At 32.9% G+C, this 25458-nt stretch overlaps 1 protein-coding gene across 1 annotated transcript; it reads right to left on the reverse strand.

Moving 5' to 3' along the window:
• Positions 1-43: 43 nt before the first annotated feature.
• SYCP2 (synaptonemal complex protein 2) lies at positions 44-24918 on the reverse strand. The gene is made up of 45 exons (XM_065754405.1): positions 24895-24918; positions 24097-24240; positions 23746-23874; positions 23301-23405; positions 22728-22752; positions 21662-21747; positions 20803-20891; positions 20235-20269; positions 19497-19639; positions 19368-19420; positions 18408-18453; positions 18103-18198; positions 17535-17595; positions 16894-17042; positions 16189-16263; positions 15729-15878; positions 14633-14732; positions 13882-13997; positions 13476-13571; positions 13273-13345; positions 13120-13177; positions 12403-12560; positions 12216-12335; positions 12004-12110; positions 11374-11483; positions 10778-10814; positions 10140-10204; positions 9992-10049; positions 9257-9312; positions 8661-8709; positions 8373-8544; positions 7921-7985; positions 6806-6985; positions 6014-6194; positions 5317-5567; positions 5027-5203; positions 4181-4262; positions 3448-3609; positions 3000-3127; positions 2305-2399; positions 2121-2220; positions 1348-1406; positions 987-1062; positions 489-545; positions 44-115 (listed from the first exon to the last, which is right to left on the reverse strand). The coding sequence occupies exons 1-45, from the start codon at positions 24916-24918 to the stop codon at positions 44-46; spliced, it is 4470 nt and encodes a 1489-aa protein (XP_065610477.1).
• Positions 24919-25458: the final 540 nt, after the last annotated feature.

Here is a 25458-nt window from a genome sequence, read left to right on the forward strand (position 1 = left end):
TATATTCAGCTTGAATTTCAGGAAAGTACATGAAAGTCCTACTTCAGAATTCTCCATCTTCTGATAGAAATAATGTCTGCAATCCTCTGCGAACATTAATCAGTTCCTCCTCTTGCTGTGCAGAAAGCATTACAGTTATCACATACTTTAAATAAAACCTTTCTTTTTTCCACTTTGTAATTCTTTTGTATAGTATCCTGCTTATTAAGTATCTGAAATATGATACTTTTCCACGTTAACATTCAACATACTAAGACTCAGAAATGAAACAGCACATCTGTACTGGCTGCTTTTATCACACACGTAAAAGGCTTAGAATTTATTATTATAACATAATATATTATATTGATGGTGATACGTAGATTGTAAGTTGGTTTTTTTTTCTGATAGGGTGCTAAATTACTAAAAGCTGTAAAATCTAATGTTCAAATAACTATCCTTACATTCTCATAAGTAAATAAAAAGGAAGACAAGATAACTTCATTTACCATTTCTTTAAGAAATTTCTCTTGCAGTCCTTTCATATCTTCTTTCATCAGATGCATCTATAAAAAGATACTTGTACTGAATGCATTGTTTCTGCTTGCAATTGATAACACATTTTCAAGATGACATTACATTCTGTAAAAGCATGTACATGCATCCACTTGCTTAAGGAAAGAGATTGTTTGCATCTAAGTTGTTGTTTCTTGGATGATAAACCATTGTGAATAAAGTCACAGCATACAGTATTGATCTTGCAGAGATTTTAGAGATAATTGTAGACACATCCTAATGGGGGAAGTATAGCCCTTAAGCACAGAATATTGTTACACTACAAGTATTTCAGGACAGTGGACAAGCTGTAAAAATACCTATGTGGCATTAATGCAATTTTAGGAATCAGGAATTTATTTGGAATAATAATAATAATAATGGTATCTGTTAGCTTAATTGAAGAAATTAAAATTATTAAAACCAGAAAAAGAACTGAAAACTTGTACTACCTCTGAAGTAAAAACATCTTCATAGTCAGCACTATGGGAGATGTTCTTTTCAAATGATGTTTTAAGGATCTTCATCCTGAAGAAGTAATAGGCAATTCAAATAGTTTTGCTATATGTGAACATTTCATAAATACCATGAGTGTATCTCATTATTTGTAGTCTGATCATACTTAACTGCATGAATAAATCTTACCACCATTCTTCCTATTGGAGAATAGTTATGTTTTAATCCTCCTTCTCTCATCTACCATCCTTATTTTATGGGAGAGCAATTGCATAAAGAATAGAAGGTAGCCTACTTTTCAGCTTGAATTTACATCAGAACACAATTTTCAAAACATCCCCAATGAAGCCCACTAACCTCTGTTGTTCATTTGTCATGAATGTACTTAAAGTATGCTTATGTTTTTTCCATAAAGTCTGAAAGGAAAAATATTGAACAGATGATAACCAACAGTAACTAGTACTTTCTAAACATGAACTACTATCTAATTCAAATACTATAACCTACGATTATAGACTTAGTACAGGATGAGAAGTATGTAAACAGTCACCTTAGAGGCTTTAAAACAAACAAGTTTTGTTGGCAGGGTATGACATTTCAGGAATTCTGTTTTCAAAGAGTGAATTTCAACAGAAAGTTTCTCACTGGTAAATTTGTTCTGTTTCAAATAAATGAAAAAGAATGTCCTCCACATTTTAAACAGACTTTTCATATAATCTAAGTGAGATTAGAAAAGTAAAAAAGCTTTCACAGGAAAAAAAAATTGTTTTAACATTTATATATCTATTCTACATTACAGCATTCAGTGAGCAACTGAGTTAGAACACACAGCCCAAAACTCAGGCCAATTGAAAAAAGGCTCCTGAAATGGCATAAGCAGCCTTTTAGAAGTAGTGTGAATACTTTGTTCTAGGAAGAAAACCTCATAGTGACAGAGAAATCCTAAATAGCACAGCAATCAAATCCTGACATTTCAAATTCGTTACTTGAAACATGACTCATCTATGAAGAAGGAAAAAAAGCTTTTTAAAAATTAGAATTAATGATCTAAAGTTAAAGATCCTATGAGTAACCCCATAGATCCGACAGGAGCTTGTTTTTCTCCTTGATAAAGTAATTAAAAAACAAACCAATAATTCTTTTTCCATGTTTTTCAGGGACTGAGAATCTTTCTCAAAATTCTCAATTTCCTGAAGAATAACAAAATGAAATTTGTCCAGCTGCTTGATCCTATAAAAAGAAAAAAGAAAAGGTTATATTTAGAAGGTATTAATTGCATTTTAATTGTCTTAAAATAATTATTTCTGTATAAACCTGCATTCAAGAAGCTGTTGATTCATTGCTGTCAGATGCTGGTTGGCAGCTTTTAACGACTGCTTTGCAAAATGCTCCATTTTCTGTGAACGGCTCTGCAAAGATGTTTGAACAGTACTTCAGATTATTTTCACTTGAAGAAAATAGCAATAGTACCAAGTGCAATAATAAGCTTTTTTTCCACCTTCTCTTTCTTTTTTTTTATATCTTGCTATCCTTTTAGGAAAAGTTTTTAGAAAAAAATCAGAAATGCACTACTTGAAAAACAGAATCTCTGAAGACAGACAAAGTACACATGGAGTAAAGGTTGCATTCTTGTAGCTGCATTAGGTGAACAACTGCATCCTTGAGGGTTGTGTTTTCTATTTGCTAATAGATCACATTCATGTGGCTGATAACTTGGGAAAAAATCAAAATGCAGTATGCTCATTACTTTAGATACATCTGATTGTAAGAAATGACACACAGGATAAAATTTAAAGCAGATGTGGTCAAGAAAATCATTTGAATGTTAAGTGCATAATGTAATTGAAAAAGCTTGAAAAGCAACTTTAATTCTGTCATTTCTAAAAGCACTACAAGCTTAGATTTTTAAAATGTATTTTCTAAGCAAATTCTGTACTTGAAGCCAAAACTACTATCCACACGGACATTTAGCCACGTATACAACTAATACTGTACATAAAACAACTTGCCTCTATTTTCTTAGTAAATTCTTTTTGGAGCTTCTGGCATATACTAATGGTTGAACAACCAGGTTCCCAGATGTCCACATCCAAAGCAGATGGATCACTTACAGATACAGTAGACAAATTCTCATATACTGTAACGATGAAAAAGATCATCATCTTTCATACATACATCACACTTCAGTGTGAAGTATCCTATGAGTATATGTATCCTATATGTAGTTACAACAGGGCTGTTTTTAAAAACATTCATTTTACCAATTAGATGGCTGAAACCAGATATTTTCGTATCATTTTTCTGTCTGTTAAAATGGAGAACATTTCTAAATAATTTGTATATATATTTTTTAAACTTAATATGCTTTTCTGGATAGTACCTCCTTGAATTGAAACTAAGTTAAGCTATTTTTAAACTTTTCCCACAACTACAATAAATTTTTACTTCATAATTAACCTCTGTAAGTAACAGCTTCATCTGTTTTAAATAATCTTCTAGGCTGTAACTTTGCTCTGCTGCTTCTTCTCTTTTTCTCCTCCATGCTTGCTTCTACTTCATCAGAATGGCTTTCTCTATCACGCTGATACTTTTGTTTGAGAAATGCAAGAGATGTTGGCCCTTTAATAAATGTGAAAAAATGTTTCATTTTAAAGTTGGAACAGTGAGATGGGAACAGGAAAAGTTTGTTGGCCCTCTGGCTCAAAATTCTAGAAGCTCGTGTCTTCCTCAGTGGTTCCTAAAGCCTAAAGAGTACTGCATTTATAGAGGGCATGTTCAGATGATAATGACCACTTCATGTACATGAACAGAATTTCAGTGGAATACAGAACTGTTTTTGACCCACGCAAGGCTTCTCTCTTATCAAAGAGATTCACTACCAACCCTACATTTCTGATAATACTACTACTGCTTTATTTTTTTCCACCTCCAGCATCACTGAGAATGCTTATCTAATACTTTCTGAAGAGGACAAGTACACTTTACAGTAATGGCATTTTGAAGCCCATATTTCAGGTTTTGGAGGGTACTTAAATTGGCAGAGAAAATAAGAATAAAAGTTGAATGATATTGAAAAGATATAAAAAGGATATAAAAAGAAACATGGCACACTTCTGTGGTGAATAACTGCTTTTCTTAACCGATGGAACCACGTGGAAAGTCAGACTCTTTTGCTTTTAAGTGTTTGTACCTGACTCATGTGTAGGCCCATAAGATTCTTGACACCAGGACTGAACTTCACTTCCACTGGACATGGATAATGAAGATAATTCCTGAAAGAAAGGTAATTGATTTATTAGCTTCTACAGTAAAACACTTTTAGAAGTCTCAGTCAGAAATCCACATTTACTTTGCTTTTCATTAAGCTACATGATTAAAGAACAATTACAATATAAATTACTTCTACGTCTCACTATGCAAAAAACAAATTCTTCCCCATATTAATAAATCATCATAGGAAAAAGCTAAATAAAGAACTAATGGTTACTTGCAATAGTACACAAACAAACATTATTTCCCAAGAGTCACTGGTGCTTTATTCACCAGGGAAAAAAAGCAATACAAGAAATGGGTTGAAGGTACAGAGTAGTTCTGTTTAATTTGCCAGTGTTAGAACAGTTGTTACATTAAGTAATACATTACTGCATAAACTGAGAATACGCTTTTTCACCTCAATAATTCCTCCATTAAAATGAACAATTATGAAACCTATGAAAGATATATTATCATTCTCATTGAAAGTCAAAATGAAAATATTTCTTTATTTTTAAAGATATAATTGGTCTTTCTAGGATATAGTTATTTCTTTATATGCATATGATAAATATCTCAAGTTATTTCAAATATTTAAAATTAATGAGTAGCATTGCTGTGGGATAAGTATTCTCCAAGGGAGTCACAAGTAAACATTATATCTATTGTTTAACATTAAGTAAAGACAAGACATTTGATGGGATTGTAGGGAACTGTAAAGTAAATAAAATAGATGGAAAAGTAGCAGGCTTTTTTCTAAGGAGCACTGGATTTTGTAACATACCTCTCCTTTATTTATGACAGGTTTAGTGCGGTCCTGCTGTTTTCCTTCAATTGAAATGTTTTCTGAAAAGCCATGACTGAAAGTTAAATTTTCATTGGCATCACACGTTTCAGATGCAGATCCCTCTGTGTTTTTTCCACAGTATGTTTTATATGGGGTTACTGAAGTTAAGTTCAGCTAAACATTAACAAAGAAGAAAACGTTTTTGAAATGAGAAGTACAAAAGCATTAAGACAGCTGAATGAAATAATTTCAGTTAAAAAACTGTAGAGTAACTTTAATATTCTTACTACATATGAAGCAGTTAGAACTGGTGAGAAACTTTTATTTCCAAATGTTAAATTCTTAGCTTTCATTTCAGGAGACTGGTTTAAATACAGATTTTGAGTATTCTTCTTTTGTAGACAGAGATTATTGGGAGAAATTCCTTTCTCTAAGTTTAGTGTCTCCTTTTCTTCTGGTGTTGACTTCTGAAGACCAGATAACTCTTCACTAGAAGTACAGTCTTGAGTAACACATCCCTCTGACATCCTCTCAGCACCTAGAGAACAATTACTTAACTTTTCAGCATGAATGAAAAAAAAACAAAACAACATGCTAAAGCCCCATACTGTTAAGTATCCTTAACTTATGTGTTTACCAATTTCAGGTGGGTGAAATTTTACTCAACTTACTGGTATAATTCTTGCCACATTGTACTTTTTGCATCCTCCATGTTATTTTATCAGTTTGCAGATTCGTTATAACAGCCTACTTTCTCTTATGTATTGCACAACTATAAAATGCTGCTGTCAAACAACTGTAAAAATCTATAAAAGAGTCAATGACATTAACACATTTTCTTAAATTAAGTACTATACACCGTGGTTTAGGAGATCTCATTTAAAAGCCATGAAAAAAATGTAAAATTTTAGTACCGTGTTAATCTTCATTTTAAGTGCCAACATTTGCTATGGTATTTCTATAATTTTAAATCAAAACACATACATCTCATTTTCTCTACAGATGCAGGACCCTCAGGTGAAGACATTTCAATTTCCTTCTGTTCTGTATAGTCCTTTGAATTAATAAACGCTTTATTGACACTGTTTGCTACTGTCCTTGGCTCCACCAAATTCTGGAGATCCCTCTGCTGTTTTCCAGCTTTGCTTTTCTCATTTGTACATTTCTATTAAAATAAGAAGTTGATATAAACATTATTTGTAAACATATACATAGGTAAAGAGTGAATTATTTTTATGCACAGTTGAACAAACAAAATATCCAAAAAGGAATATAATTAGGAAGGGCATCAGGTGTGCTAATGTCAGTAAGCATTGAATTAGCACAATTCAGTAGTTAAATCTGTATTCCTACAAAGTTCTTAACAACCACAGACAAATACTGATGCTTTAGAATTCAACCAGAGAAGTTAACAGACTTTTTCAATATATATAAAGAAATGTTATGTTAAATGAAACAGTTTTATTTAGCACTCATCACCACTTCATTAATTAAGCTCAACTTAGATACTGTACAAATGTACTGACATACCCTCTATCAATTCAGTATTTTCTATGTGTACAGAATTGGCATAGCACTATCAAAATCACATCATCTCAAAGAAGACTCAGGCTTACTAAAATCTGCTAACTACTCATAATTTAAAAATGGCAGAACTTGTTCATACTAGAAGATTCAGGAATATAAAACAAAAAGTAGACAGGAGTCTAGTTTGAAAAGCAGTAGAAAAAGTAGATTTTTATTCATTTATTTATTTATAACTATGCAACTGTATACCTGTACTGCTGATTTCTCCTTCTTAGAGGTATATGCTGAATATTCCCTTTCACTGTCTGACTCTGAACTGGAAGGATCTTTGTAATTTTTTGGTAGCACTGCTCTTCGAGGTCGTTTTGGTCTGGTGGTTTGTTCCATCATTTCATCAATTACTGAACTTTGTTTTTTACATTCAGTTAGCTTTGGAAGAATAAGAACATCTTCAATTCATATCAAAATAATAAATATGGAAGAGTAAACAGCAGGTAAGTTAGTTTAATTACTTGAAATCCATTATTTCCAATCATTTTTAACAAGAAGTAGTGGGGAAACTTGCTACTAAAAAAAGGACAGTTAGAACCAATTCAGTGTTCCTTAATTAAATATTGAAAAATCTCTTCTGTGTTGATTTACATGGACTAGACATCACCACTGATACCTACAAATAGCAGGATTTACATGCTCACAAATCAAACAACGCACGTGAACAACATTAAGCTACTACCATTAAGGAGACTTAAATAATTACAGTACAGTCTGAGAGATCAAAAAGTGATCTGAGGGTGGAAGTGTAACATTTGTTAATGTTTCTTAGCTTCAAAGCTGTGCTTTACAAATATCTACAAGGAACTTACACTAACATGCTCATAATCACTCATAATTTATTATGCCCAAAGTTTTAATAGGCTTACAATATATTCTAATAATTATTTATTAATATGAAGCATTTTTCTTTCCAGTTTCAGTACATTGCCTATATTGAATTGAAGAAGCTATAATCTCAGAGCTACTGAAATGCAATTAAGCATATTAGCCACATGAAAACCCTCAGTGAAAAGCTAATTACATATTCACTGGAGTAGATTATTATTACGCAGTAAATAATCAATAGTTAAGAAAAAAAACTTACAAAACTATTGATGTACAATACTAATTCTACCTCACAGCTTGTACTATGCCTGAAACACTTCCTAAATACTACCTAATAATTATAGCACCTGAAAGCAGCTAACTTTATTCAGGAAGTGACCCTGCAGCCAAGCGTGGAGAAATTGCATGTATTTATGAAAAATAATGTAAAAAGCAGTTTCTGGAGTGAATATGCATTGCAAGTGAGGTTGCAAATTTACATTTACCTTTTTCTTTTTTGTTGTTTTGCCTTTGGGCATATCCATCTGGCAAGGAGGTTCAGAGAACGTATCTGATGTTACAATACATAAAATTAGAAAACCAGCTTCATAATCAAATACTCAACTTTTAGAGAGTTTTAGCTGTAAAATCATGGAATCAATGTAATTTTATCACTACTAAGATGAATCAGTAAACTGCCATCAGTGCTCTAATTAAAAATATTAAGTTTTCTTTTTCTGGAAAACAACCTCCTCAAGTGCCATTCTCCAATAATTTTACATACTAAAGTACAGACTTCCTGGAAATTAATCTTCCTAAACAGTTAGAAGATCAAATTCAAAAATTCCTTATGATTGGAAATAGGACAACTAAAACCTACTGCATGGGAAAATAAAAGCCACCACATTCTGTACTCTAATGGACCGTGTATTTAAAAAATATTAAGAAGGATTCTTACTTTTGCATTTTCTTTTTGATTTTAAGTTTTTATTTCTACTGTAATCAATTATCTGTGGCTTAGATACTGTTTTGGATTTTTGTAGCCAGCTGATGTCTGTCTTGCTGTCATCACCTCTGCATTCTGTGTCTGTGTCACTGAAAAGATGCTTTTTGTTTTGATTGTTTCTACTCTGTAAAAAAAAAAAGTTCTATGTTCACTTACTTTTAATATATCTTTCACTTTCATAACTGGTATTTAAATAGAGGAAGACAAGGTGAACTTATTCACAAAAAATCTGAACCTTACTTTTTTTCCTGCTTTCACTTCAGAGCTAGTTTTACTTTCACCTGGATTCCTTGATAAAAAATAAAATAAAATAAAATAAAAAAACACAAATACAAAACACCCTTAAACAACACATCAACATTTTAAAATACCAAATCTTTCTGCTATTCATATGATGTTTGGATTAAGGATTCAAGCAGCTATAACAGTTTGGATTTTAAATTCCTTTTAGAAAGGCTTGCTCACTGTAAGCCCAAAAGGGGCTAAAGATCAGTAGCAACACACCTAGCAATATGTCACTTTGCAAGCTAGAAATTAACAAAAAGCCACTGCACTTCAGGAGGTTAAAATCTCTTCAGTATTCCACGAAGAGAAATTGGAAGAGAGTGTTTCCTTCATGAAACATAAACTTTATTTTTATCAGTTTATGTAGAAATTTTCCAAAGGAAAATCATAAAACAACCTGAGAGATGACAGCAACTATGATTATAGCACGAAAAAATAACAGTCAAGATGCATATATTCACTGGATTGTCATAATGTAATGGTAGGAAATGTAGAATTACCATACTTGCTTATAATAAAAAAAAATCAAAGATACAATACAACATCCCTACTCTTTTTTCTTTGGATCTGTATGAATGTTGGCTTCTGTAACGTTCCAGCCTTGGATCTATAAAAGCAAAAATAAATGAGAAGCAAATTAAAATGTTTCTTCATTATTCTGTTTAAACAAAATGAAACAGGCCATCAGATAACACACTTAAGGGCTTTTTAGCTCAGTTTTTATATTCAGCAGTCAACTTGCAACTTAATTTCCATCTTAGAAACTACTTTAAAACAGATAATTAAGACCAACCAGAACCGATTAAAACTTTCATGTCTCCAAACAATTAATTAGTTTCCAACTATTTTTTCCACCACCTTCACCTATTCAGCAGGCTATGCTTTCATTTGCTATTACTTTTTCTTAGCTAGACTTTCTTTTTACTTAAGCAGCTGGGCAAAGCTGGCTTTACAAGCTGGAGAGTTCAAAAGATGGCAATAATGTTTTTAGTATAATAAATATACATAATACTCCCAACAAACTGTTTCATTCTTAGTTCAGGAAAACCCTGCAATAGCTTTAAGTGGCCAGAACTATAAGATAGCATATACCATTATACATTCAAAAGCAATGGAGGTATTTCAATATAAATACCAGGATGTGGCAAACTAGTTCCCCCCACTCCTTTCAGTGACACTAATTTGAGTTTTTAAGTGCTAATGATACTTTTAGTAGATATAACTTTGATTTGATTGACCTACTTTACATTCTATTAATTACATAAAAGTTTCAGTTATATTCTTACTCCAATTTTTATTGTAGGCTCATTAAACCCACTGACGTCAAAGTTGTAGACATCATCCCTGTCAAACAGACACAGAAATCAGTTTTGAGAATGAATAAGTTGAATAAGGTAACTGGAAATTTTGTTGGAAAATTTTATGGCTACTTACACAATACGATCAGTGGTCGTATCAAGAAAAGTAGGAGTTTTCAAACTTCTATTCTGAATACTTTCCTAAACATGAATTAGAAGTTACTCATGGAGTTACAAATTTGGACTTTGAATCTACACTTGATTTGCACTTGATTAGCAATAATATAAGATGGCAAAATTGGAAAAAACCTAGTAGAAGCTAAAGCTTTGATAACTTATTCTAAAAGGATGCCAACTAAGCCTTGTGTTAATTGCTTTCCCACCATACATTAGGACTAGGTTTTGTATCTTGGCTATATCTCATTTGAGTATTCTACATTCTCATTCAGTCGATCTTGACTGGTATAGTATTTTCATTCTTAACACTTAGTACTGTCACATTCAAAAGTCTCCATATTATTAATACATAAACAGATTCAATTACAGAATATGTAAACAGCAATTAATTTGGGCTTCTCTGGCTACACTTTCTCATAAAAACATTATTCCAGAAAACATAAACCTATACATAAAGTATATCAACTATAAACACTCAATGCATAATTAACAATCATCAATATTTGTGAACTTCTGTCTCTCATCTACTAGCTGCCATCATATCCACACAAATATCAAATAAGAAAAGAATTAAAGGAAAACAGAAGCTTAAGTTACCTGATTGAAACTGAGAGAGGATTTATTTGAACACGATCTAAAACAAAAAAGCGAAACAAAACCCCCAACAATACATTTTGATAAATGCTAGTTGGAATATATACACTAAAGTAGAGCTTATACAAATAAAAGCCTCACATAATACAACAAATTTAAAGATATTCAGGCATTTAAATAAAAAAAAAAACAAGTGGCTAAAAGGAAATTAGGACCCACTCATTTCTTCTGTGCTGCAGAAAAATTCCAAATTAGCTATCTATAACTACAAGTTCTGCACAACTAACAGGCAATTATTTCAGGAGCTGAGAACCAGGATCATCAGAGCACTGAAGTTTTGAATCCTCAAGAGACACCTGTCAACTATCCCAGCTAAAATTTCTCCAGAGAAAGTTCTGTGAATAAATGAGTGAAAGAATGCAGAATGGAATCTCTAAGAGCCTTATTTCCATTACTGCAATTCCCTCCTACTCCTTAGTACAACATGGTTAATCAGAAGTGGACAAGCCACAGAAAAGCCAGATGTGCATTAACTGTAGATAGTGAAGTAGATAGCAGTTAACTGTGCACAAAATGCAAAGAAATCATTTACTTCATACCTGTTGAAAACCAAAGAGTCTCTTTTTTTGTTCTTCTCATCTTTATATCTGTCACTAATTTTACTAAGTAGCGATTTTGTTGCATCTGTGATTTCTTTAGATTTTACTTTCTGAAAAGATAGAGTTTAATACTCAACTTCGAACCTATTCAGCAGAAAGAAAAAGCTGAAACAGAGCCACAGGTTCCTAACACTCACCTAAACTTAATTAAACACACTTCAAATGTACTAAATCACATTCTTTTAAAAATAATTTTTCTTTCATTGCCCATACAAGTGAGCAGTAAGACATGAGTCTGGCAAATATTTTGTTTTAAATGCTTTGTTTTAGCATACTGTAACATTTAGAAGCAAATGAATGAGACGTGTATGAGCAGTACGAGCCATTCCATATTTAAGAATCCTTAATAAAAAGCACAATAAAAATAAGTAATTCAGATTAAGGTGATCTTAAACAGGTCATGCTGGAAAAGTACACTGCTCATCTGACATTATTTAGTTCACTATCTGTTATTTGAAAAATCAATGTAAAAATAAGTTCGTAAGTGAAAGCAAAATAGATTTTCAAATACTGGAAATGCAACAATTCCCTTAATTACAAGTTGATGAAATGAAGGAAAGAAACTCTCACCATCTTTGATTGTTCATGATCTGCAGTCTCCTTCCTTGAGAGAACAGCAGCTTCCTCTTTAGTAGTGCTGTATTTTGTAAAATCAGAAAGCAAAGATGTTTCTGGACCTTCATTTGAAAGACGTGTTTTAAATGTTTCAGTAGTAGCTGAAGTATTTTTCCTTCCTGCATTTAGCTGCTTCTGTTCCAAATCATCAATACACTTTGACTGACCACTCCGCATTTTGCAGTTTTCTTCTTGTTTTCTTTTATCTTTTTGTTTATCTGGAGAGGCCCTTCCAAAAATGGAACTAAAAGCCTTGTGTTTCATAGCTCTTTCACTAAGAATAGAATCTAACACAGAAAGAAAGCACAACTACAGTTTAAAATCTCAACTGAAACATCACTTTTAAACTAGCACTAAAGAAAATATGAACATAACCTGTATGATATGCTTGTCCTGATGATAGATTGAGGCTTTGCCTGTCACCAGTTGTTATATTCTCCTCAGGGACAGAACATGGTCTTTTTTTCCATGTTCTTTTTTTATCAGAAGAATTTTCCAAATGACCAGGCAGTCTAATAAAATTGATATCATCATGTTATCAGTGAATTGCAGGAAGTGAGGCTGAACTACAATAAACATGCATCACAACACAGGGAAACAGAGATAGCTTACAGATTATCAATGCATTTTACATTGGTACATAAGCCTACTATTGTTCAATTAATCAGTGCTTTATAAAATGACAAAACTTCACAAATAATATAAAATGTAATATAAATAATACATAAAGGCAGTTTCCAAGAGTAAGTTCTAATATCCTATAGCCATCACTAAAACTATACCAGATAACACTGTTACAGGAGTTACAGCCAGATCAGGTATACTACTTTTTATGGCACAGTTCACTATTTGTAAACCCATGTCATTTTTATTTTACTCTGTGCTGTGATCTGAAAGAATTATTCTCTTCATTAATACTGAACATTAAACTACTACTCTTATCTTGTTAATGACCACTATTTTCAAAACAATCAAAAACTTCAGTTATAAAGAGCACAGATGAATCTTTCCATGAAGTGATCACTGAAGCCATAAACCAGCAGTGACTTGGTATTCTTTTTCAGTACTTACATATGTTTGTTGCTTCTCCCTGATCGCTGGGAACCAGGAACAATATCTAATGCATCATCTAAATAAGATATTAATTTGTTATCAATCATTATTACAAAATAAATGCGCAATATTAAAAAACAAAGGACAACTGACACTTGTAAAATTACTTGCCTAAAGTTTGCTTTTCAGTTGCTCCATTTTCTGCCTCTGGTAAAAAATGTAAAACTTCTTCAGAACACACTCCCTACAGTAGAAGAACATGCAAAATACAACAGTTACATAAAATTACAAACAAAAAGGAATCTCAAATTTATCGCTTCTTGAAGAAAACCTTAAATTATTTATTCTTCTCACTATAGTACTGATTCCAATACCTTTTCTGGTAGTTCTGCCTGTTCTCTGATTTTTGACTTCTTGGTATTCTGTGCTGTTTCACAAAACTGACCATCTAATGTATGTCTTTGCCTATTCTAGAAAGTACAATAAACAACAACAACCCTTACTATCCATTAAAAAAATTATTACTAAATAGCACTTGAAATATTTGAAACAATACATTCAATTCAAAGGTTTTTTTCTGAATCATAGCTATATAAAAAAATGCTTCAGAATCCTCTAATCAGAGATTTGAGCTGAATCTGACCCTAGAACCACTCTATCTTCCATAAGTTATTTACTGATTGAAGAACTCTAGCTACCCCAGGCACAAATTAGGAACAAAGTAAAATGCAAATTAACATTATTCTGAGTCAAAGACTTAGCTATGGATGACATACATACTTCAGTAAGTTCCTGATATAAATTTTTAGTTCTGGTCTCATTTACTGCATTACTGTTAGACCTTTCAACAGAGTTCATCATTTTCAAAGGTAACTTAAATCGTCCTCCAGGAGTGGCTGAAAGCAAATGACAGACGTGTTAGAATTCTAGACCAATATGAAGAGCATCACCTATTATCTCTTTTATTCAACAAAATTAAAAGAGTAACCAGCATTTATATAAACTCGGTATGCATCTTTAATGATTCTACTGATTTCAGTTAAGTTACACAGAGGTTAATGAGCCAATACATCGTGGACGTCTGCAGGGAAGCAGTGAGTTTTACATCCATGCTCTGGAAGAACATATTTGGTCATGTATGTAAATATTTTACAGTAAAACATCTTGCTGGAATAAATAACATAGTAATTTCCAAATTAAAAATACTCAGAATTTATCTCTGTCTTGTTCAATTAGCCACACTGCTTGGCCACTAGTTTCATCTCCAGCTTCCACTGAAGTTATAAATCACTTCCTTTTAGAAAGTGCTAAGTGTATCACAGTAGCACTGATAGGAAAAAACGATGACTCATATTTGTTACAAAGAAAAGTCTCTTTCTAATACTTTTCTTAATAAGAAACAGCTTTTGAAAGCTTTAAGCATACGTAGCACTGGATCTGCAATTCGATGTTGATTCCACCTTAACCTCAATTAGCCATTTGAAAGACTACTTATAGCTTATTTCTACCCTGAAACTACTTGTAAACTTACATGTGTTAAGAAATACCAGTGGACTCCGGGTGGAAAACGTCGCAGTTGCAGGAATTAGCACTGATGCTTCAGACACTTTCCTTTTACAAGATGTGGTTATCTTGAGGTACAGAAAAAAACTTGACCATCATACACAGACTTAAGGATGACAGCACAAAATTTCAGAAACCGATTTCCAAGAGTCTATTAACACTTTTGTTATTGGACCATCAGCTGCTTTAGCTATACTTGTTAGTATAACCACTGACTTTTATGCAATTGTCATCATGAAAAAGTTCATCACAATGCTTGGAATATTTAACTCCATATTTTAACTGAGAGCAGCATCATGCTAATTGAACTCAATAAAGCAAGGTCAAATTCCATCCTTTGTTAATGATTAAAGGAAGCAAGATTACTTTCAGAAAGTTTCCACAAAGCCATAACAAGTTATAATCCAGCAGAAATCCAGGAACAGGTTTACTGACAACTCCTAGGAAAACATGCACTGCATAACTACTGAATGGTGAAGAAACGGTGAAGAAATTACTTCACCTCTTTCTCCTATCCCAGTGATACCTGTAGTAAGCTCTAGTAGAACTATAATGCATTTATAATTTCACAGCTGTAGAGTGATTACATGGAAAAAGCCTTCACAGTTCTGCTCCTCCCAGTTTAAGCAGAGAATAAGCAATGAACAGCAGCACTCCAGCAATGTGTGGTTTGGTTAATCAAGATACAGGAAGCATCCAAGGACATGTCTCTAACTTACAGCTATTGCTCTACTTGATAATTAGTAAGTCTCCAGAACTTCTGCACATTATAAGGTATCTAAACGTCCCTTTAAAGCATTTCTGTCTAATTAGAATTCTATCAAGACAGTGCTCTATTAAAGCATGCAAACATTTTTATTTTTTGTTACGTATTTTGAAAATGTAACTAATTTTGACAAACTTTCAAAGAGGGATTTACACAGCTTACTGCGATGTCAAAAGAATATCAAAATCTGGATTATACTCCAATTTTGAAAGAGAAGCTTTATTTCTGTAGTTTAATAAACATTTAAATTTAACTGCACTTTTGATGTACACATTTTTGCTTTGATACTCCAACTCACCTTGGAGGAACCATGTTCAGATTCATCTTGTTCGTTTTTACTCAAAGACCTCTGACTTCCAGGAAGTTGCTGTGTTTTGCACTTACTGAATTTGTCACCTTCATATTTTTTGTCCAAACACGGTGACAACTGACTTTCTGGTACCAGAACCTATACATGCATGTGTGTGAACACACACATATATAGAAATTATTAGAATTCTATATATGCACAAACTCATACATGTATATAAATTCAGAATACTAAAACATGTTATATTTGTACATATAAACACGCACACACAGATCAACTTCTTTACACTGAATAGCTGTCAGTATATAAGACAAAAGTTTATAAGTTTTAGAGCTATTTTTGTTCACTGCCATTTAAAACATCCTTGTCTTTACAGTCAGCGATCACTAGTTAGATAATCACCAGACTAACCATTAAAAAAAGCAAGAAAACAATGATTTCAGCATACCTGCGATCCACTTTCATCAAAGACAATATGCACTGTTGTTTTGGCAACTGACATGGACTGCTTCTTATTAAATTCCTACAAAGGGAGTAACCGTCTAAGTAAAAAAACCACTTTGTTCACTTCCTCTTAAACAAGAAACAAAGAAGAAAGTATTTAATTGAGATCAGAAGTGTCTGAAATTACATAGGTTAGAGGGGAAAATACAGTCTGCAAATTCACAGTTGTTCCATTCCCCAACTGAGTTTCTCAATAAGTAAGAGTGCAGGGCAGAGTAGCTTGCAACAAGCAGTAAAGATGTACGATATGTCTGGCAAACAATTTTTGAGTCAGTTCCTAAGAGGAGTAAGCGTATTGCAAACAAAACTGAATGGGACATTCTGACAGACTGCTGTGTTTTTACTTCCCAGGTTACTGTAAAGTCATAAATGCAAAATCATTTTAATGATATATAGGAAAAGAAAAAGGTGATACTTCTGCAGCTTCTCCTTTTTTGGAACAATTACTTTTAAATTTGTTACAGAACTTCACTGAAGATAACGTGTTTCAGAAGAATCAACATTCTTTAGTTGCAATGTTAGTACGAAACTAGGAAAAGTTATAATAACAATTATTATTATGTTATTGATAACTGTTATAATAACATATGGCAATAAGGCATTCATTTTGAATTGAATCAAAAACATAGGAAAGGTGTTTGAATCTTACCTTACATTTATGTAATCCAAAAATCTTTCTGGCTACATCTTCAATTGCCAAGATGGAATCAAAGTATAACAAAAATTTCTCTCCTTCTTGATTACCCACATTCATTGGGCTTCTTAGATTTATGGTTAATAATTTCTTTGAATCTTCCTCTGGACAGAAGCAAAATTGCAGTTTTTTCATTAGAATTAAGTAGCTTCTAAGTAGTATTTGTAAATACTTGATAACTGTGTGCATCAGTTCAGCTATTGAAATGCACATTTGGTTCAATTAACTCTACTTATTTTACTTTATTACTGAAGTAATTTAAGATTAAATCATGTAAAAATATTTATATATTAACCTGTAGCATTTTCTCTGAAGGTTTTCTTATGATAGCTGCAGACAAACTATAGGTTTTTACAAAACTGTTCTAAGATATTTGAAATGAAGATGATTAAAAGTCACTGTCTGATGTTTTATTTTGCACTGAAATAAGTATAAGATACTACATTAAAACTATTTAAATTGCACCTGCATGCCTCAACTATTAACTATTTTATAAAACATGCACCTCATACTGTTTTAGATGGGAACTTTGCTTTGATTAGTTTGAAAATCCACATTAGGGCATAACAAAACATCAGATTCATGACTGTCAATACCTTCAAGGTTGTATAGTTGTACCTCTTCCTCTGGTATAACGACTGTTTCCCATTGCTGATCCTTATGTGAAAAATACACAGTTTTAAAAAGATGAATATAATATTAGAGGTAAATTAAGTACATTGATTAGAAAGCTATCCAGTAAAAACAAGTTTTCAATTGCCTACAGCCTCTGTAACAATGAACATATTCTTCATTTATAACTGAAAACGTCTCTAAAGAGCTTTAGTAGAAATACGCATCCAAACAGCTGAGTTATCTACACATAGTACAACTTCCAGGTGATTCCGTGATTCTAATTTTGTAAATGGTTTTCTCTTCACATGTGCTATTATAAAGAACACACAAACACCATTAAAAGAATTTCAGAGTAATGACTTTCTATCTACATGAATGAAAAGAGAATAACAACACCAATTTCTACTAACAACATCTACCTATTTCTGCATTAAATCTTTATTTTTTATTTCATAGCTGTTGATGCATTTATGACATATTTGATATACTTGAAAAAACATGCATCTACTTCTTCAGAAGAATCAGTATGGCAGACAAAACTGAGCTTACTGCACTATCTGCTGCCACGTAGAAAGATACACTTCTACTACCAACGTTGAAATCAATCCAAAATTCCTCAAGATTTTCATCCAATGGTAGCTGTAGCTGAAAAAGAAAATTCAGATAGAAGAGCAAGAGCTGAGAATGACAGTTTATTTCTGCTATTAGGCTTTGTGTTACATATTGACAAACTTCAAATATATTTGTATATGCCTGACAAATATTTAAACCCTATTTTCTGAACTAAAAGCTGAAGAAATACCTCAGCTGTACAAATAAAAAGATGCGGACATATGATTAAGTCTGCAATTTACCTCATATTTATCAAGAACTGCTGATAAACACGGATATGTAAAAACCCTGTAAGAAAAGGATATTTTGTCAAAGACTGAAACACTGTAAATTTTGCATATCTGAGCATAGCAACTGCACCGTTTTCAGCACAAAACGTATGCACTTCAGAGACTGTGGAACCACAGGAATGGAAAGTACTGTTGCTTCCTGGCACTTCTTACCCAAAGGAAATAATGTGAGTCCTCAGCAGCAAAGAGAGCCTCAGATCTCCTTTTCATGACCATTTCTCCAAATTATTTACTGATATTTTAGGAATGGCCGACAATAGGTATTCAAACAGAATACGGAGCTGCTATAGGGACATACTAGACAATATCTTTGGTGTCATCATGAACACGTGATCATATAGATAAGAAAAAGAGCTTGTATTCTGTCCTTTTTAAATGTTCTATTTCTCAAGAAGATATCTTCATTGACCATTAGTTCGGTGTAAGCATCCCAAATCAAAGGAATACATACATCAACAGACTACTAACTATTAAGGTGATACACTTAACGAATTGACAAATATCTCAGGATTTGCAACAAAACTACAAAATCCTAAAAATAACTTCTTAAAAACATTTATTAAAGGAAGTATAGCATTGTTGGGTTTTTTTGTTTGTTTAAGAATCTTTCCAAATGAATGTCCTTTACTCAGAGAATTGTTTCCTCTATTTGTTACATTACATCCATTTGTTGTTTTTTTCCAAGTATAGCAATTACATAAAATTAACATTTGATAGGGAAGATAATATCTGTGGCAATGTGACAAGACAGTGCTTCATTATTATTTACTGTTATAAAAAAAACTGAATTCTGCACAATTCCTTGACTCTGCACCAAAGCAAGATTAGTCTTATTTACTTGTACTGTTTTATTCAGTTCACCAAAAGCAGTTTCTATGTCAAAAACATACTAGCTTAAAAAAAAAGTTTTACCTCCTTTTTTCTCCAAGCATGCCATTCACCTGGTTAAGAAATTTTCTGCAATCCTATTAAAACAGAGACATTTCTCATATAAGTATAAAATAAAACTATCACAGTGGAAATATTGTTAATATGACTTACTGTTTCAAACTCAGAATCCTTAATTCCTTTAAATGCATTGGACACAAACTCCATGGAAAACCATTGGCACGCCAGTTCTCTTCTTTGTTTCTCTGGTATCATTCTGCATAAAGCTTCCGTGATGGCTACCTGCAGGTCATAGTCTACAGCACAATACATTTTACAGGAATAGAAGTTTTAATACTACTGATTTGAAAAAAAAATTAAAAGAACCTAGTATTAGCAGTGTCAGACTTCTCATGTTGCATATCATATTACATCCAAGTACAAAATCCATGAAGGATATATAGAATTAAGGGAATAAGGATGACTGAACAACTGATGTTTCAAAGTGAGACTTCAACCAAACTCTCAAGGAAGGTCAAAGCAGTGCTACACATATAAGCACTGATAAGAAACGTGCAACTTTTCTGGAATCAGAGAGAAACCAAAGTGATCCTTGACAAAATTAGAGAACTACTAAATGTGACAGATGGTTCACTGTCCTCAAAGCCTTCCTGCTTCCTGATCTGCTGTTTTAAAAGTCACTTACAAGAGAAGAGGACTGAAATCTTCACAAATTTAACCTGCATACATCTGAAACATTCCAGTTTGCAGACAGAATATTCTTGCAATATTTTTATTCCTCAGAGGACTATAACTGCAACAATCTGCAGTTTCTAAGGTACTCTCTAGATTTTAATGGGTCTACATGTTGTTTTTAATACCAGTACTAGAATGTTTACTAGCCACGCTCACCTCCAGCATCCAGAATTCTCCTACCCATGTCACTCCTGAAAATGTAAGCAATGTTTCATCAAATTGTGACAGCAAAACAAAGCAAAGAAGAAAAGTTTACTTTATTACAACTTTTCAACATATAATATGAAACTCTGATTCAATTTAACTATGAAGACTCCACAGATCTTTCAGCCGCAATGAGCATACATCTGAAAGCAATACTGGGGAACTGAATCACCTGATACATACATCTATTTTAAATGCCATAAAAAGTTTCCCAAAGATGCAAATAGTCTGTTCTTCCAGTGAGTGAACCACACAGTCTTATAATTAACTATGAATGTAACAATTAAAGACAACAAAGATTAACTAAAGCTTAACTCAGACTGAGTTAGAGACAGATTTATGATTGTAAAGGAGAATAACATATCTGCCCACCAACACTACCCACATAACAGCAAATGCAAAATGCAAAAATTATTTAAGCATGGATTGATCTTCCTGCATTATAAAAAGTCTTAGCAAGAAAATATCTTTACAGATACGCAAATGATTTAATGATATAAAAAAATTGAAGATTATTTACATGACAAGTAACATTTCCTTTGTAGAAAATATCTTTTTCCTGGCATCTCGAGGCATGCTGTCCAGCATTAAATTAAGTTTTCTTACTACCTGAGTGGGAAAAGAAAGGATTAGGATTAAATATAAAGTAAGTTACTAAAGTTTAACTATTCTGTACCTGTATTCTGGATCTATGTAATATAATTTGTACCACTGATCAAAATAGCATCCTTAAGTAACGGAAAAACAAGAAAATAATTGTTAGGTCTTAAATGGCATCTACGTTTCTTATTTGCAGGAATAAATATAGCAACAAACTTTCAGAGAATGAGTTCTGTGTGAAGTTGCTTGCTAGGGTAAATTATACCTCAAATTTACATGAAAATGCACTTGCTTTGGAAATGCAGCCTTTAGAGAAGACTATTGGGGAGGGGGGGAACAAAAAAAAACCAAACACAGTAAAACATAAACCAACAAACACTTGAGTTTTCTTTGAACAAAAAGAAAAACCTTTAAAATATTATGTTAGTAAAATAAATAAGAGAAAATCAGAGTATACCAGAAGGTATAAATGTTTTCTGCAAGTATCTAAAGAATTTCTAGCAACTGCAATATAGCATTTTATTTCCTATGCCTTTATCCAGCTTTCTCAACAGAATCATCTTACTACCACTGCTTTGCAACTTACTGTCCAAAGCTAAAATTAGTCAGTAGCACAGATGTCAACAAGCATCCCCAGAGAAATTTTGAATTATCCTTCTGATAATACTACACTACAGTATTAACTTTTGGTGGCACCCATACAGTTAAACTACTATCCTTGCAAAGTCTGTTTGAACACTGATCAGAAAACTGCTGCTTAGAAAAAAAGAAGTGTTTACCTCTTGCTGGACATAAATATTAATTCTTACATCAGTAATGATGGTACATATTCTCAGAACAAAAATTTCTAGCATTTCCATTTTACCTAATAAGGAGAGAAAAAAAAATTAAAAATTAGCAAAAAATCCAGTATTTGGAAAAAGATTTTTATTTGCAGATGTAATTTAGCATGACTTTAAAAGTCAAATACAGTATGCCTTCTTGTGCATACAGGATTACTGGTATTTAAAAATAAGCATCTTAAACCTCATAGACAAAATGCAGTAAATAGTTCTTCCATTTATAGTAAATACCATAAAAACCTTTATGATGTTTCTATTCCTGCATCATACATTCTAACTGTGGAAATCCCCTGTGTAAGATCATTAATCTTTAAAATATATTCAGATCAATTGCACATGTCAGCTCTGAGAGCTTTTGGATTATGTCTTCCCAAAAACACAGAAAATGGGCTCTTTGACATTTTGACTGTGACAGCATAATATTCGGTAATTACTTTCTATCATTCATGCTACTTTAGGGAAAGGTAAGATGAGTGTGATATTCAGGATAACCATCCAAAGAGATGGACTGCTGTGCAATGTGGAGCTGTGGCAGTTGTTTGGCAACACCATCCTCTTTAAGTAAACATTTTTTAAATATGCTTAGATCCCATCACTGAGAAGAGAAGAAACTTTCCTGCTCTTTTATTACTGATATCATCAAGTTACAAAGTAAACCTGCCAATACAGAAACCTTAAACAATAAAAGTTTACCACTGTCATTCAGGCTTTTCTTCCACATTGAAAAATGCAGTCCACATTCAAGCTGTCTTTCTCGCATGCACAAGAAACATGCTCAGCACAGCCCTTGTGAGACAAGTCCTTGTTGTACTGGCTGCAGCACACAAATCTGTCTGTATATTTACATTAATGTCAAAAATTGGTACTATCCTTATTATTAACATAGAACTCCTCTCAGAGCTACCTTGTGTTTAAATGCTTCAACAAAAAGTTATTTTAACATTGATAACTTTTGAAGAGCTCTTTAACTATGACATCTAAGGTAGAGTTCCCTTAAGCTCACCTTCAGGTCTGCTGTCATATACAAGCTACAGTTAAAAAAGAAAAAAAAAAAGGCACTGTAAGTATTACAGCATGAAGTTCAGATAACATGCACCTAAAGCAGGCAAACAAAAAGCATTCAAGACTTTATAATTATTTCATTAATGAGGAACACAGGAGATATTTGCTAATGTTAAGACTAGCATCCTCAAACACTTTAGTAAAAGTCCTGAAATTAATGCCTCCATTACAGCATTTTTGTTGACATTTTTATTAAAAACTGCCAGATCTGATAAGCAAACTATGGATCCTTGGATTAGCAATTAGCATACCATTAACTTAGGTAATAAAAATTAAACCAGAGACGAAACTTTTTTGTTCACTGAAAACTTTTTTTAAATGATGCTAACAAGTGTGAATATAGGCAAACTGTTCATCCAAAGAGACTTGTAATGCGTTTCAGAAGCTGTTGTAACATCAGCATTAGAGGGATACTAAATAGAAAAATGCTTGAAAGCCTGTTTGTTGACAGACTACTACTACTAACTGTTCTCACAAATACAAACAATATATTCTATCATCAACGTATTTTTACCAGCAATATGTTGAAGAAATCTTCAGCAAAACTTGTAACAATCTTGTCCTTTTCATTCCCTCTGAGAATCAAAATTCCTTTTACTTTTTCATACCAATTAACCATGTAAGGCAAAAACAAAAGCAAATCTATGTTAAAAGCATGAAAAAGAACAAATTTGTATTATACTTAAGAAAAACTATACAGACTATATAAAGATTAAAATAACAGCAAAACCATTACCAGTTTCCTGAGCATGTTTCAATGCAAACTAATGCACACTATAAGAACCTGGCTGTCTAAGCTTAAACACTTTTATCGGAGTAATGTTTGTTGTGACACTGTTGAAATTCTTAACACAAAAGGCAGCCAAAGACCAACCTGAATACTAAGCTGTTCAGTGCTGAAGCATCACTCACACGTACTTCACCAATATTTTTCCCATATGCTTTATGGTTATACTTATCTTTTCAATAAGACCACACTTAATCATTGCTGGGAGTCCATTTTCGCCTGCTATGCTGATCTTTTCCCCACATTTCCAAAGAGAATTTAGTAAAGTTGAAACTCTTTTGATTTCTTGTTTGTCAAGTTCCTGAAATCAATATTGTAACATCAGCTTTGGTGTATGCTGTCAGAAGATCTTGCATTTAATTATCCACGTCTTTGTATTCTCGAGAACTGAGAGGTTTCATTCTTAGATTTTATTTCAGTTTTTCAATATCAATTGCTGGTACAAAGCAACCCAAATGAAATATATATATTTCAGACAATTACAACAACATCACAGATTATTCTGATGTAACAGTGATACCACCTGACACAAAAGCTTGTCCAACTTGTTGACAAACTGCTTGCTGCATTTGTAAGAGATATTTTCACAGTCTTCTCTTTCCAGGTATTGTTCTAACATTTCAAAGTCTTCTCTCCTTGTAACTTCATCAATTAACTTTTCAAACTGCTAGAATGAAAGAAGCATACAGTAATACGTTTCTGTCTTAAGACTGATACTGATTTAATAAGGTTTAATATTAAGTTTTATGTTTCCATCTGTTAGACTCAGCAAATATGCTGAATTATAAAATCATTCAAGTGTAAAAAATGAAGTACAGAACACCATATCCAATCCTTTAATCACACAATTATCCCCTTTCTAAAGATTTGCCAGTTTTCCGTAGCTGGATGCTTTTTTCTTTCCTCACATTATCAATAAGAACGTACACAAGTACTAATTGCATTCACACTCACTACTTTACACTTAATAAAGCATTTCTAAGTTACAGGTTAGTGACTTTAAAAGCTATCAACGTATTTAATAGCTTCTTTTATTATTTAGCCTCTCTATTCTTTCTAAAGCTAGATTAAAGGTAAGTTTAAACGTTTTAATCTTAAGTACCATCCCAACCATATCAAGTGCATCAAATGCATATTAATTACTTGCATTAACAGCAAATTCCTGTTCCTCTTGCTTTCTAACCAGCTGCTTAGTAGCAACACATAGCAATGGAAAACTTCTTCATAACACATTCTTTGCTGCACTACAAACTTTACTTGTGGTTAAATAAGCTAGTAATTAAAACAACTGACACCCCTATTCCAGTCTATAGGCACATACCTGCATCTCCCTCCTGGCTGTCATTTTGGCAATTCATCAGCTATTGAAAAGGGAACAATCATCACGTGAGCAAAACACAATTCATGGACACAAACTCACAATAGGCTTTGCAAACATTGCGCAGTTCATGAGTTATGATATAATACAAATTCCAACGATCAGCTTTGGCAAAATTGGAGTAGGAGTTCTGCAGGGGACTCTCAGTACACCCAAACAAGGAGGAGCAGCAGGTCATACTGCCAGCACAGGTTGATCAGCACACAAAGGCAACAGCAGGACTACAAAAAGGGCTGCATTGTAAAACAGGACATGAGATTATTTAAGAAAGATGCAGTAGTGCACGTGGGGGAAGAGTCCTAGTTATATGTACAATGGTGAGCGCTGAGATGCCTATTAGCACCATGCAGCAAGATCTTGAAATTAATGTTTTCTTAAAACATTAGCTTAAAACTCAAGAGCAGACAAAAACAGTGGCATTAGAGTCAACCCATAGCACGACATCCCCGTGCTGTGGGCATCAGTGTGTCCTGTGATGTACCACCACACCCCAGGAACCACATGGAG

The sequence above is a fragment of the Cyrtonyx montezumae genome, unplaced genomic scaffold (genome assembly GCF_038088225.1).
Source record: "Cyrtonyx montezumae isolate F1298 unplaced genomic scaffold, pur_monq_1.0 scaffold_9, whole genome shotgun sequence".
NCBI classification, from domain to species: domain Eukaryota; kingdom Metazoa; phylum Chordata; class Aves; order Galliformes; family Odontophoridae; genus Cyrtonyx; species Cyrtonyx montezumae.